Source organism: Hippichthys cyanospilos, chromosome 18, assembly GCF_059441005.1.
Source record: "Hippichthys cyanospilos isolate Australia breed blue-spotted pipefish chromosome 18, RoL_Hcya_1.0, whole genome shotgun sequence".
Taxonomy (NCBI): Eukaryota; Metazoa; Chordata; class Actinopteri; order Syngnathiformes; family Syngnathidae; genus Hippichthys; species Hippichthys cyanospilos.
In genome coordinates this window covers 10372706-10388518 of record NC_142386.1, presented here as the reverse complement: position 1 = coordinate 10388518, position 15813 = coordinate 10372706, and the positions used below count along the sequence as shown (strand labels likewise).

The 15813-nt window shown below is 39.0% G+C and overlaps 1 protein-coding gene across 1 annotated transcript; it reads right to left on the bottom strand.

The window, feature by feature from the left end:
• Positions 1 to 2: 2 nt before the first annotated feature.
• Positions 3 to 14668, bottom strand: tmem164 (transmembrane protein 164). The gene is made up of 6 exons (XM_088440503.1): positions 13875 to 14668; positions 6479 to 6528; positions 4646 to 4712; positions 4259 to 4337; positions 2026 to 2126; positions 3 to 1348 (listed from the first exon to the last, which is right to left on the bottom strand). Exons 1-6 carry the CDS (start codon positions 14310 to 14312, stop codon positions 1142 to 1144), a joined length of 942 nt encoding a protein of 313 aa, XP_088296629.1. The 5' UTR covers positions 14313 to 14668; the 3' UTR covers positions 3 to 1141.
• Between the last annotated feature and the right edge of the window lie 1145 nt (positions 14669 to 15813).

Genomic DNA, 15813 nt, shown 5'->3' with positions numbered 1-15813 from the left:
TGTTGTCTTGTTTTTCAGCATTTGACTTTTAATTAAGAACCAACATAATCCCTTAAAAAAATCCCTTTACATTGAAATACAATATATGCGGACTGTATAATTTGCTACAATAATGCACTCCTTACACACAGACACACACACACGCTTGAAATGATACAAAATGTGACTGATGAAGTATTAATACTTTCTAATGTCAATAATTTACTCAAAGTGACCTCATGCAGATTATCAGATAATTGGGATTTGTGTTGGTGACATGTCCTGACAATTCCTTGCAAATATCAACAGGAGCATCAAGCAACACATTCAAGTTTCACAATGCATGACCAAAGCTTTTCTCTTGGGACAAACATACTGTATCAGACAATGGTCAGTATCATTATCAGACTTCTGCTGAGCTTTTCATTCCAATCAAGGTGGGTTGGAGGACTGAAACTTGGAAAACATGCAGGGTAGCGGCCCTTGAGGGCCTGCTTCGGACACCCCTGTCCTAAACAGACAAATTCCTCATGCATCTCAACAATGTGCTGGGATTTAGTAGGATTTGTTTTGGTCCAAATGGAAACAAATTTTAGAGTGGCTAACTTTCCCCCACAGAATAATTACACTTTATATGACAAATTTCCTTTTAAATTCCAGCAAAGAACAGTGTTGCAATGACAAAGTATTCCCTCATGTAACTTGAATAAAATGGATGGTTGATTTGGAGGGGGCATTGATTTCCACATGGTTATCCCTTCTTGGTTTCATCAACACTGACTGTTCGTTGATGACCCTCCAACTCTGACCAGGTCAAGGACAAATTCACATTTACAGCGCATATCAATACACACTTGATACAAATAAAATGGCATATACACCGACTAACATGTAACCTTGCACATTCACCACATGAAGAGTGACTACAGCAGATCAATGGTGGGGGGGGAACAAAAAGGCAGCATATGATATGAAGCAGACTGAGTAGCACCGCCCCCAACTACCAGCTCTAAAATCCCCACCTAACATTGTGTGCGTGCAGGTAGTACATTAAAAAGGACGACGCGCGGGATTGTGTACAGTAAAACACAGTGTAAATGTTGTATTAAAACAGTAAATAAAAGCAACGTAAAAGGCATTGCGAGTGAAAGGCTCGTGTGTATCAATCGACTTTCTTGCTGCGCAGTCGGAGTGTGTCCAGCAGGTGTCTGCACACGGGACCCGTGTGTTGTGAGAGGAGGGTCAGAACCTTCCCGTGGATTAATGTGAGGAGGGTCTGGTGGCCCGCCGCCCACACGCGGTACCAAGGTCCGTAAAAGGGATCGGACACGGCCGGGCACAGCATATTGTTAAGATTTACTTCTGTCACCTGGGGAAGGAAATAAATGTTAGGACTAGGCTGACGTGTCAATAAATTGACAATGTGGGCATTTTACATTTTGTTTTTTGCTGGACCGGCATTTACCCTTGCGTTATGCATATATTATATATATATATATATATATATATCTATATATATACACATCTGCATGGAACCGTCTTTTATGAGAAAATAGTACTGCTGATTTTAAAACAGGAGTGTTTTAAGTGCCCTCACATTAGAGTCACACAGGGACAAAAAAAAACGTTGTTTTTTTTTTTTTTTTTTTTTTAAATCCCTTCCCCAAAGTTAGGGACATATTTGTAAGCAAACGCTGTACTAGCAATGCACAATGAGAAGGGATAATTCTCCAGTGGGCATTATTGTATCTTCCGGCAATTGTATGCAAAACAATTATTTCTTGTTAGGTTCCCCGAGGTGCAGTTCACGTTAAATATTAGGACAGAAACAGCTCAGCAAAGGTCTCTCAGATACAATAACTTCCTAATAAAAGAAAATATCTAATTAGTGTGATGTGATTATCCCCTTATCAAAGCAATGATTGTGGATTATCACACAAAAGTATATGGCGATAATAATACGTTTTTTTTTTTCTTTTTTAAAGAATGGCTTTGAAGCGCCAACAGTGAAATATCAAAATCAACCAGCAGGGGTCTCTCTCTTACCAGGCCAAGAACTTGTAAGAAGAGGAAATGATAGAGGAAGAGGATGCCTGTGGAGAGCAGCGCCCACCATATGTCTCCCAGGGGCTCAGGCTTGTACACACCTATGAGTGCGTGAGAAACACATTCATGAACAAATACGTTTCTGTTTGCAGGGTGAGAAGAAATATAGCATGGCAAGACCAGTCATGTTTTTGACAAAACAAATGTCGATTGGTCCATCACGGACAGCTGCAGCCTGCATGGCGCACAATGTCGTGGCAAACTGGCTTATCCTGTTTCCTCATGAGTTTTTTTTTTTCTTTAAATAAAAGAATAGCAAGTATAAGGTGTCAAATGGTTTTAGATTGGCTGTTCCATTGTATTCAGAAAACACGAGACTCAACTGAAACCGACGACAGACTGCACATCGAAAATGACCAGTTTGAAATGTATGCAGTCACAACTACCTTATTGTCAAGCGCTCTGAGAATGACACTATAGCTCTTGTATTTACTACCATCAGTAGATTGGGAAGGTGTACCCAAAAGCGGGCTACTCACACGCGAATAAAAACAGAACATTTTGTACTTGTTGATACTGTTGGCGCCACACTAAATCTATCATTTTAAGGTCAACAAGCAGAGGTTTGGGAGCTAAGGCCTGCCGAATTTCACAAATTTAACCATAAGAACTATTGGGTTGATATTCTCTATGCTTCGCACCAAATTTAACCAAACTCGACTTGGTTGAAATTTTTATGTTTGTAGGGTGATTTGTCATGGAGTGACCCATACACATTATTATTTTTTTCTTTAGTATGACTGCTTCCTCTGATAATGAAATCCTTTATTTTTGGTTTGTATTTTTCAGCAGTCTCAAAGCCTTGTGGAAGCATGCTGACCCCTGCAGGACACTTTTGGTACTACCACAGCCATTCATGTGTGTGCCACCAAAACCGCACCCCTCATTCGCATGTGCAAGTGTCATCACTTACGGGCATTCATAGATTAATCATCGAAAAGAATTTCCAACCTTAAAGGGACAGAGTGTAAGATTTAGACCGTTTTTCATTTTCAAACTTGCAAATGAATGTGTTCTTAATGACCAACAGTATGTTTTAAATATAAACATAGGTCTAGTTATGAAACACATGTAAATTACATAAAAAAAAATCCGCATATGTGCGTCTGCGTGAGTGCGGTGTCCGCAAGGATGTTAAAGTGATTAAGTACCGTACACTGTTTAAAATAAAAAGTTAATGATGAGCTGTGATATAACTGGTGCACAGTACTCTTTCTTATAGAACTCAAGTCTAAATCCCTGGTGATGATATCTAGACAAAGGTTTCCCAATACCACTTCAAGTGACACAAAAGCTGCCGTTAGTAAGGTGCATCATTATGTTTCCGCTCGATATGGACAGGCCTTTATGTTTGTTGAGCCTCCCTAAAGGTTAATTTACAAAAATAGAGGTGCAAAGGAGAACCTCCAAGTAGTTCTAGCCACTATGCTTGCTCATGCTGGTCATTCTGCTGGTCATTTTATTCACGTTGAGTAAAGCCTGAACACATTCGTTATCTCATTCTATTCCAAACATCTTCGGACCACCCTTTACCCTAATATTTTAAAATAAATGCATTAACATGCACCATACATTTTGGACTACATACCCTGCGGCCTATATAGTCCAGTGCGGTGTATCTGCAGGTTTTTTTTTTTTTTGTTAGTTTTTTTTACTCGCCACCATGGAGCGTACTCTACTAGTAAAACCATCAGGCGTGGTGTGTTACTGTTGTGTTGGTGCCGTGTTTTAACAATCGGAGTATGTTGGTGTTTTACTGAAATATTTTGATACTGCTCTTATTTCAAACACGCAGGCATGTTCAGTCTGTGCTGAAGGCATGATGTTGCTTGTAACCAGGCGGTTTGGAAAAAAAGGTGCGTAAACAGCTGATGTCACAACCTATAGTATGGCTTATTGCCCAGTGCAGCCTATACATGCCAAAAAAAGATTTCTTTGTTGGTGCATCTTATAATCAGATTTGTAATACCTGGAATTTAATATCTGGACTTTGTATAAATACGTCTTTGGGATTGAATGAGTTAAGTAGTATAGTAACATTTAAAGGAGCTCAGAGGAGACAAACAAAGTACATGGAGAGGAACAACTACTAACGGTTGAACTGATACTGACGATGTAGGCATTGACGTCAGAGGAAAACATCGTGTGATGTCAATGAAGCTCAACACCTTACCTCCTTTCCTGAAAAGGTAAAGAGGCACCAGATACAGCATGGAGTGTTGAATGTAGTAAATCTCCTTTTCAAACGGCAGCTGAAGGGACAACACGGAGGATAAATCACAAGCGTCAGGAAGGAGAAATGACGGCAGGGATATTTTGTCTCATTGTCTGCTGTGATAAAGCAGCCTGCTTTGAAGTTCAGGTGGACGGAGCGTTGTTATTTTGACAAAAAGGCATATCTCAATTTTATTAAAATGAAGCTTTCCTTACATCTATGACACTGACAGAAAGATGGTGAATAATATAACTCAGAATAATGTTGAATTTTAGGCCTTAAATCTCCACATAACAAGTTACATTGAGAAACGTGAACGCATAAGACAACATAACGGCTGCTTACCAGTCTGGTGTTGACCACAGGGAACATTAAAGCCAACAATGCACCATTCAACATATGGACCTGCAGCCTGGAAATACACACAAGACCGTAGCACAATTTCAACAGAACCAATAGCCAGGGGCCAATTGAGAAAATTGCAGCTCTTAAATGACACGCTCAGAAACAAATCCTCATATTTGCAATAGGAAACGGTTGAAAACCAAATGATGTCAAAATATCGGTTATGATTAGCATCCGAGGTCGGCCCTTCTTTGCATGAAGCTGCGAGCGGTAATGCGTCTCACATTTCGGGTTCAATGAGGATGTCATTAGCTATATCATTATGACAACAGCACATGAATGTGCGCGACTATTTAAAAATGTTACCCAAAGTAGTTTTCATTTGCACATGCTTTCAATACACGAGGCCGCATTTGGGTTGTAGTCTTGCTGCAGGCGAGACATTCGTCTGATAGGGAAGCAGCATGGCGCAGTGTGGTGGGCGGAGAAGCGTCACACTTCAGCTGCAGAGCCTACTGAACAGCAAGTGACAGGAGCTTGCAACTCAAGTTATGCACTTTGTGTACTCTAGTGGGTGGTGGCGACATCAGGGTCGTGTACTATAGTTAGGAGCAATGCAAAATTAGAACTGCGCCATTTGGTAACGCGAGCATGGCCAAAGTAGCAACTTATGGGAGTCAGGAAATGATCAGGTGCCAATTTTTCATTGAACAGAATTGATGTTATTTTTGTTGTTGTTATGCTGAATAACTTAATTAATGAATAAATAATAAATACCATAATTAACATTTTTCTTGTGACAACTCTGCAAGCACTAGTGTCCAATCATCTCCCAGAAGTGGGCAACATCATCAAAATTCAGTGTATTTATGGGTTTAGACACCAAACTGTGTGAAGTTAGGTTCAGAATGGTTAAGACAAAGACCTCTCCCTTACCCTTGCACCCATGCACACCAAGAGGGTTAAAAAAAAGAAAACTGTGATTGCCATCCAATCATTTTAAAGAGGCGGCTTGTTGAATCAGCTCTGCAAGCAGCTATTCCAATTGTGCTCCAGTTAAGCAAAAAAGAAAAATGCTCATTACTGGTCATAGGCTGTATTCGTGGGTATTGTAATGAAGAAATCTCCTTTCTTTTTAACGTGATAAATGAGAAAATGCTACTTGGCTAACTACTATGCTAACCCATTCAGTATTACATATAGGTACTTTTGAATTGTTGTGTGTGTTGTGAAGCCAGCTAAGCTAAAGTGTGATTAATATGAGGATTGAATCTATGAAAATGTCCATTGTCCATTGAAAGTAAATCACTTCTATGATTAAAATATCCAATTACTAAAATACATCATATTAAATGTTACGCTTCGCTGCAATAATGTTGTGTAGGTCTTCAAAATCATTTCGTAATATTCACGGTATATACATAAAACACATGCATAAATTTGATCTTAGGATGACAAAAAAAAAAGATTGATGGTGATTATATATTATTTTGTTTAACACTGCGCATAGATTGTTTGAATTACAGTGCTAGTGCAGTGTACTTTTGCCACTTGAATATTTTTTAATGTTTTTAATCAGGTCATTTTCAATTAAAGATTGAGTTATTAATTCTCTAGTGTAAATCTTCATATTTTTACTAATGCACCAAGTAAGATGAAGACGTTTCTAGTATTTACACTGATTCTTTGCGACTATCTATGATAGGCACATAAAATTGGTACTGTATGAAATCAAGGTAAATCGTGAATAGAATTGGGCTCTTGTGCATCAAATGATTTTGTTAATCTGAACTGATACTCAGCCCTGATGATGAGATACATAGATGAGCTCACCTAAACACAACCATGGCAGTTTTACATGGTGGGCAGGCCAGCAGAAAGATCTATGGAAAAAACAAAACAAAAAACAAAACACAAAGTTACACACATTTTAGAGTCATATAAGCATGGAACAGAAGATGAACAAAACATAGTGCTTGATAAAGTAGCAAAAACAGGAAAGCTAAAAATAAAACAATAGGTTTGAGACGCTGAGGTTTGCAATGCAGGTTAAAGCTTCTTGTCAAACGTGTTAAAAGTTCGGAAGCAACAATCGCCTGAAATGTGATGCTGGTGGCGAAGAAGCTCCAAGCTGCACACACTGTACAGAAATACTAACTTCAGTGTTTCCTCTAGTGCTACAAACTTTTTCAGTCGGTCGTTCACTTTCTACGGGGATGTAAAACATGACCATATTTGCCGAGCTTCCCAATTTGTAAACCGTCATTTCATAGGACGTAAAGATTGACGATAATTTACTGTAACAAGAACTGTCGGCAACAAGCGGTGGCTGGCAGAACAGGTCAACTATTTTATATGTAGAAACTCATTAAAGCTCGGATGACATGCAAATACAATAAAATTAAATAAAATTACTAAACATGGCTCTGACTATTATTCTTGCTCATTCTTTTAACATCGATTTAAAGGGGACTAATGGAAAAGTGCTCCAATTTTGGGGTAAATATCATATATAACAACTGTAGGTTTGTACTTTGATTCATTGACATAACAACCATGGAAGCAGAGTTATTATATTAGGTATTGTAATTACATTGTAATTAAAGTAATTTAACCCCATTATCTTTCTTGATATACTGTATGTCAGGATTTATAGATTAATTGCAGTTATTAATGGTCAATGCGTTGGAGTATTGAGTTTAAAATATCCGGCTGCGAATGAATGCACCACATGTTTCACACACACACAGCAGCTAGCGCTGGAGACTTGTGTCGTATCGCACTTAACTGACTTGTGTTTTTGAGCATCCTCAATCACTATAGCTGCAGAGGCCAACTTCAAAATAAAAGCCTACATGTATTTTTGGTGTGTTTATTTTGGTTGGCCTTCACAACATATCATTGGTGTGCGATGTGATCTTTTTGCATTTAAACGCTGTCTCATCATGTAGAAGGCCTTTAGTGTCATTGTACAGCTGGAATACAAAGAAATTACGTTCTAATTAAAACATGTACTTGTACTGTGTGCCTGAATTTAATATTTAGCAGTGCAGTAAAGTTGGACGCATTAGCGTCCAATGATTCAGGAGCAACGGGCTACCGCTCCTAAATGAATGTAATGGAAACAATGGAATTATTTATCGTGCAACATGTCCGTATGTTAAGGGGTCTAGCTCAGTCATGTTGAAATGGCATTAACATGTTTCATCCAAAACATTTGCATCACTGAGAACACAGCTCTTACAGGAGGTAGCAACGCGCTTCATCTTTTTTTTTCCCCTTCACACAAGAGATTACACTGAAATGGATTTCATGCAAATGACTCGGGAAGCTGCTTCTCAGTAAGAAGGTCCTGACTAAGTAGAGATGTTTGCTCGCTCGCTCAAAAATTGACTGCTTAAAGATTCATGTGTCACTGCTGACACATTTATCAAGAACTAATACGCTATATGAAGTGGTAGATTTTTTTTTAGGATGAGGCTAATCTGTCTGTTCCAAATGATGCGTGGAAAAGCCAGATTGGGATAATGTGATAACTAGCATTAATCCCCGGCTGGGCTGCTGCCTCATGAAGTTGTGATACTATTTCGAGTGTGTGTTCAATCACAGGATAACACTGTTTCCAAGTCAAACAAATGCTGAGAAGACAAAATCGAAGCTCAGGGATTTTCATGTAAGGTTTTGTCAGTTGGAAGTGTGGCAGATTCTTTAGCATGTCCCACATCTTTGCTGCCTGTGTGGAATTTGCATGTTTTCCCTGAACTCCTTCTTCTAAAACAATGATTCTTCACCTGGGTTCGATTGAACCTTAAGGGTGAGTCGATGAATCTGTCTCATATATATCGTATTTCTCAGAGTGCACTATATAGCACAATATATTTTCTGCAATCTATCTTGTGTATCTGTGTTTGTCTGTATTTGGTACATGCAGCATTCACTTCAACCTGCGGGCCTGGAAGGGGGCTCCTGCCACCTGTGGTCCCTTCTGAAGGTTTCTGATTTTCCCCAAATTGGGGTTTTTGAGTTTTTCCTTGCCCTTCTGGGAGCTTTGGCAGGGGATGCTGTTGTATACCTTACAGCGAAATGATGTCTCTGTATGACTTCTTATTTCAAAACAAGTCTCGACATGACCTCTTTCCACCCGTGAAGCCCTTTGAGACTTCGGTGATTCAGGGCTATACAAATAAAATTTGATTGATTGATTGATTGACATATAACCATATAATTCAAAACCAGACCAATTTTCTCCACATATCTGTGTTTGGATAACAATTTGAAAGCAAAATGAGTCATATCCTGTCCTGTACAAGGTTTAAAATAATGATATACAGTATACCTCTGATTCAATATAGTATGCATCCGATTTAGAGTGTTTGGGAGCAGACACAGCGAAGGGCAACCTTCCACGCACTGATATTGGGTAAAGAAAGTGTAAGCATACAATTTCTAGAGACCTCCACTTCAAACAAATTGGACGGGTCCGAAGATGACTGTTCAAGGAAGAGGAGCGGCGATGTTTGAACAATTGACATGGAGGAAGAACAGCACATTCAGAAGTTATATGTATACATTGAAACTGGAGGAGCTACTTGCCGTGTCAGATAGTAACGATGGATTAAAGATAAATGAGCATTCAGCTATTCAGCAAAAAAAAAAAAAAAAACCTTAAAACGTCATATCATTTTATTGTTGTGACATCATTTTTTCTTGCCACCCGCCCCCGCATAACCGCAACAGTATGTTACTCGATATAAGATGTAGAAAAACCTCTAAAAGTAAAGTCGTTTCAGCATTTTAATAACACACACCATGTGTTCTCACTCCACCAACACCATGTTCTGTGAAATTTTTAAATGGTTTGGTCACAGATACATTTTAAGAACTATGCAGCTAAAAAAAAAAATAATAATCCAACTGGTTTGTTTTGGTAATATTACACTTGGTGGGGGCATACACTTCATAGAACCATCAATTAAAAAGTACATTTTAGATGAACAAGTCATGAGCAGGACGCCATCAACATCTCAACAACTAGCAACCAACTTCATCCCAACTGTGCACAAGCATCATCAGCTCCGCTTAACAATTTGGCCGTATTATGTCCAGAAGCATGAGCACTGGCAAACTGTCCGTGACGCTGCTGATGTAGCATTAAAGACACTATTAACTTTAATAGCTGAATCTCCCTATTCATTTTACAGCTAAAATCTAAACACTTGGAGTTCTGGTCGCTTCCATGGTAATGGTGGGCATTCCTAAAGTCTAAAACATGAAAAGAAAGCGAAAGACAATTTTGCAAACTCACAATAGACATAAAAAGTTGACATTACTATTTAAATGTATTTTTTAAATTAAAAATGAGATTAGGATATTTAACTCATCATTTAACTGCTGGAATTCTATTAGAAAAAGAAGACTTTTATATGGCATAAACATAAACTGATATAATGTGGCTGCACAAGATATGATTATCTTCAGAAAGAACCAAACGCATTCAAATTCATGTTAAACAAGTCAGCACACCCCTGCAGCCATGTAAAGTGCCTCTGATGAAGCACAAATAGAATTCTTGAAATATTTGTTTTTCTTTCAATTAAAACACCTTAATGGCAGATTTTTTTTTTAAATAATTGAACTTGAATCTTATTTTTTACATCACAAAATATAGTATTTGAAAATTGGCAAATGGACTTTACATACAGAATCTGACACTCATGCTGAAAATGTATCACACTAAAACTAAACAGTCTCTTTACAGCTATTTTTAAAGATGAAATGTCATCCCAGTCAAAGGTTTGGACACACTTTGTGATAAATTAACAAATGAGTTAGTGTGTCCTCAATTTTTGCTGTTCTCAGTTGCTGTGCTTCTTACCCTTTAGCACTCTTATTTTACCCGTTTTAGTCTGCCTGTTGAACTAGAACACCTGCACCCTTATAAAGAATACACAACAGGTCGCAGGTTGTTTTGATACAATGAATCATTCATCTGAAGTGAGTTAAAACTTGAACATTAGCTCTGTGATTAAAATGCAACTTTTCCACGCCTGGAAAACCAAAATATTGCCACAAAGGTGATTTGAAAGTAATTGAAATATCCTCTTTTTCAGTGAACTGAGTATTTCGGTATTCGGCAAAATAAAAATATATTTTTGCTTGAAAAACAAATATCAACTTCAACCAAATAGCACATACACTTAATCATGTCTAAACTCACCATTTATTATTTTTTAAAATCAACATTTATTTTGTCCTTAAATGTGAACTAAACGATTGACAACTCTCTCCTTATAATTTAGGCCAATGAGACAAAGTGACATTAGACCCACTGAACACACTTTTGAGTCGGTCTCGTTTGTTAAAAAAATGATCAGTAGGAATGGCAACTTTGTCAGGCTTTAAGCGTCAAAGTGTGCACAATCCTTTACATCATTAAACTGCCTAATCGCACTAATCTTGAGGGCAATTGAGCAATGCTAAGTAGAGGCTAATTCATGCTAGGTGCCGCAATAAACTATGGCAACAGGCGGCATACAATAAAACGTCAAAAAGTCATTTTTTAGTGCCCTCAATTGGCGACTCAATGTGATGTTAGAACACCGTCATGTTGTTTTTATCGGGAGTCGTGAGTCACTTCGGGAGCAACAGTTAGTGCAGTAGAAACTAAAAAGTCAAGCTAGCCATTTTCAAGACAACACAACACAGAAAAACAACGCAACACTTGAAAATACACACTACATGAAAATAAAAGCACACCATGCTATGGTGTTCATGTTCATTTATTGGTTTTTTTCATAATAGTTTATTTTGAAGTTGGCTGGCTTTCCCACCAATTTTGGAGGCATGTTTTACTGTCATGCAGCGCAGAAAATAACAAGCATCAGTCCATTCGGGGGGAAAAAACTGTCAGAAGTAAATGAATCTTGTGCTGTGCAGGGGTGAGAAAAACATGGCAATCATCATGAAAGTTTATGAAAAATGTTCAATGATGCCTAGAAGATATCATTGCTGTATAACAAATGTATCTTATACCAATCCTCATCCTCCTTTCCACAAGTGCAGTCATAAAATATCTGTCTTTAGTGGTATCGGGAGAATTCAGATTTAGTGGTTTCTGGGCAAAGTGGCTGGGAAGAGGGAAGTCTGGGCTTCTCTAAGGAGCTGCTGATGATGGATGGATGAATGGATGGATGGATGGATGGATGGATGGATGGATGGATGGATGGATGGATGGATGGATGGATGGATGGATGGATGGATGGATGGTTTGTCATTGACAATGCTGCAGTTGATAGTGTACACCGAGAGCTTTTGATGAGTAAGACTGATTTCATGGTTACTTTCTGTTTCTAAATGCAACTTGGCAACAATGTGACTTACACTAAAAGCTTGCAGGAACGAGAAAGAGAAGGAAAAGAAGAGTGACACGGACGTCCTGGGGCAGTTCTATTAAGTTGAAACCTGGACACGAAGTGATAAAGATTTAATGACTCTGTTGCTAACAAGTTAAACATAGCAATAAATTATTTTCTAGATTGCCAGTTCATGCAAGTGTACTAAATAAGTCTGTATTGCCAGATGGCAAGCATTTCCATTCAGACGCAACACTCGCCCTTTGGGAATATCTCACCTTAGCAAGGTATGACTACCATTTTAGACTTTACAAACCTAGACACACAATCAGTGGGATTTTGGTTAAATTCATCCCATCCATCCATCTTCTTAGCAGGTTATCTGTATGCGGGTCGAATGACTATTGGAGCTTTTCCCAGCCGAGCGGAATGTGGGGGACACCCTGAACAGGTTGCCAGGGCACACATAGTCCAACAACCATTTATACTCACAATCACACCTAAGGGCAATTTGGAGTGTACAATATAACTATCATGCATGTTTTTGAAAATGTGGGAGGAAATCGGAGTGCCGGGAGAAAACCTACGCGGGCATAGGGAGTATAACAAAGCAAACTCCACAAAGGAAGGCCGGAGCCAGAATCAAGCCTGTGCCCTCTGAACTTTGCAGTATATGAGCTAACCACTATTCCATAGCAAAGAATCAACTCATCCGAACACTCTGGCAAATGTAAAATTAAATTGGCACATGATGTATCACTTGGCATGTCATTAACACGACAGGCCAATAGCAAGGCTATGAGCCTATTTTTTTTTCCCACGGCATGAGATATATATATAAAAGTCCAATTGAAGTTATGAATGAACAAATCTTAGGTCTGTTCCCAGAACAGTTCACATTACATTTCTATGGCGATAGATTACATGGGACCTTTTCTGCTTATTCATTCATTCAAGTCAAAGTAAAATACAAAGACACAAAAAAAAAGGATTTAGTTTCAAAAACACCAAGCAACAAATAAGTGACCCACAAACCAGTCATATGAAGAAAACCCATTAAATCAAACCCACTTTATGAATTTTCCATTTTACAGTGCTATGTTCATGATTTTTCACAACAGAATGTCATTATATACCGTGCGGACGAAGTAATCAGGCAGAAGGAAAATCATTCTCATGGCAAAAATGTATGTGAGCCAACTGGCTTTGAGAACAGGCCTGACAACATTTGCCATTTGCAGGGCATCAGCCTACAATTTTAATCCATAAATCCAATGCATAATTGTGTAGCACTACAATTTGCATGTTGATGAAAAGATCGTACAAATTATACCTCAACTTATTTGACAAACACCTAAAACTAAAAAAAAAAACATTGCAGCAAAGGGATACTCTGAGTTGTCAGATTATGAACTATAAATCAGAAGTATTTTAATGAGACAACTGAATCGGAAAGGTATTTCATGAGGACTCGGATGACTCCCATGTACTGTAAGGAAGTTAGAAGGGAGAACTTGCCAAAGAACACAATGCGACGTGGAGTTTGCGAACACTTTCACCCTGAGGGAAGCGGAACTAGAAAGCAGGCACAAATTGGGTAAATCAATTGATGATACAACAATGGTTTTGTTGTTGCCTGAAGTGGTGTTGAAACATGTTGCATAATATGCAGCAATGTTGGTGACACTTTGTGGACTAAATAAGATAACTAATTATTAAAATACCACAAGGTCAATATAAATCAGGTATAGGAGTCCATCGGACTGTACCCCATGCTGTGGTTTGTGAAACTTCTTGTTATCATTCGGTCTATGGGCACAGTTTATTTGCACATTAACGTAAACTGTATGCATTGATCAGAGGTGAACTATCATTACCTGAATCATGGTCACCACATGGCAGGGATTCAGCAGGTAGATCACAGTCTTGGTCGCGAATTTGAAGCCCACTTCCACTCCAAAAGTCATGCATAGTGCAACGAGCAACAGGTTCTTGCCTAGACTATCCTCCTTTGATTTGGTGCACTCTTTCCCCACCACTTTGAGCTCTTTGGAGATATTGATCTTCTTCAAGGACACGCCAATCTCCACGATGGAGATGATGAGCACCACTAGGCTTTCACTGATGCGCTGCTGGGGAGCGAGGAAGGCGGCACATTCTGGGCCCCCGTTGCCCTCAAACTTCGGGTCCACCCCACCGTAGACCCAATCTAACAAGCTGTATATGTTGTACCTGGACATATTCCTCTTCTCGTGGTGGAAAAGATACGAACAAGACGGAATAAAAGACGTCACACTGACTTCTTGGCGAAACATGAACTGCAAGATTTCCCTTTGGCAGTAAGTTGAGAGGAAGACATGCACGGTCCGCCTTGCTCTGTCCCAGCTAGCTAATTAGCCAAACCACCAGTTTCTCCTCCTCCTCCTCCCTCCTTAGGCGGATGACAAACTTCCAGCTAGCTGCAGGAGGTGGCCGGTAGCATGAAGGTTAGAAGGTGTGTCGCCGAGGTGACCGGGAAGCTTGCCCCCTCATGCAACCCCCTTTAGTTGGTGTCGACATTATTTGCAGCAAGCATGTTGAGCCCGAGTTAGCGACATCATCAGCGCTGGGGCGCTAGCTAGCTTTAGCCACCAGAATATTCATGCGGAAACCCTGAATTTTGGCTGACAGGAAGAGCTGCAAGTCCATTGGCTATGACGTCGCATGTTGCATTCAATGCTCCTTTGCAACGTGAACACTCGTGCTGAGAAATATGCGACGCAAACATTTTCTCACTTCCTTTCGTTCTTATCCGGGTTCGTGCCCTCAGTTCGATATCTATTTCGAGTTGTATTGCATATATTCGTTTTACATTACTGTCAAGTGTAAAACACACTTAATATTTTCTTTGGTCGTGAGAATTATTTTTCATTTTTTCCATGACAGACTAACCTTTGGACACGTGTTCCATTTAAAATTTCCGGAAATCAGATAACGTTGCTAAACTTGCTCCTCGTTCGTAACGTCTGAGAACGGTTTATGATTTTTTCTTTTTCGTATTGCATGCAATAACGAGACTTGCCTTCCGTATAAATGAGCAATGTCTCAGAACTGTAGCATTAAATGTATTTTATGAATGCAAACAAAATATATCTCAGATGGAATATGAAGCTTTATTTAGAAAATCTAACAGATTCAAGTTACACTTCCAACGTTTGACGTTTCTTTTATTAGAGATAGATGATGCAGATGGCCCTCGGATGACCTTTCTTCAAGTACGCACAGGCCGAGTTCAAAGAAACGACTTACATTTAACTACACATCTCAAAGCGAAAATGCAAGACAGACATTCTTTATATTAGCGCAAACAATAACTGAGTTTAAAGCACACATGCACAGTCTTATTCCACATTACATAATTACCAACAAAACCTCATTTCACCGCAATATTTTTCTGGCCTTACACAGTTGCGTTTAGATCAGCTAACAACATCCTTTTAAGATTGTGCCATAGGTTCTCAGTAGGGATGAGGTCAGGGGATGGTGGCGATCATACCTTTGCAGTAAACAGATACAAAAAGTAAAAAAATACAAAACACCACTCCACTTGGGACTTGGTGGCTATCAATGCAGACCACACAAAATTCCAAGACATTCACCAATGACTAAAACAGTTTGTTCAGTCTTCCATCTCATAATTTTTAACAGCTCCTTTCTTAATAAAACAACACATTTTTCCAGCAGTTTGATCATTTAGTTTTCGTGAAATGTCCACTGTTTACATATACTTTCACAAGGCATTGTATTATTTGATAAATTTCATCAGCAGAAAGATTT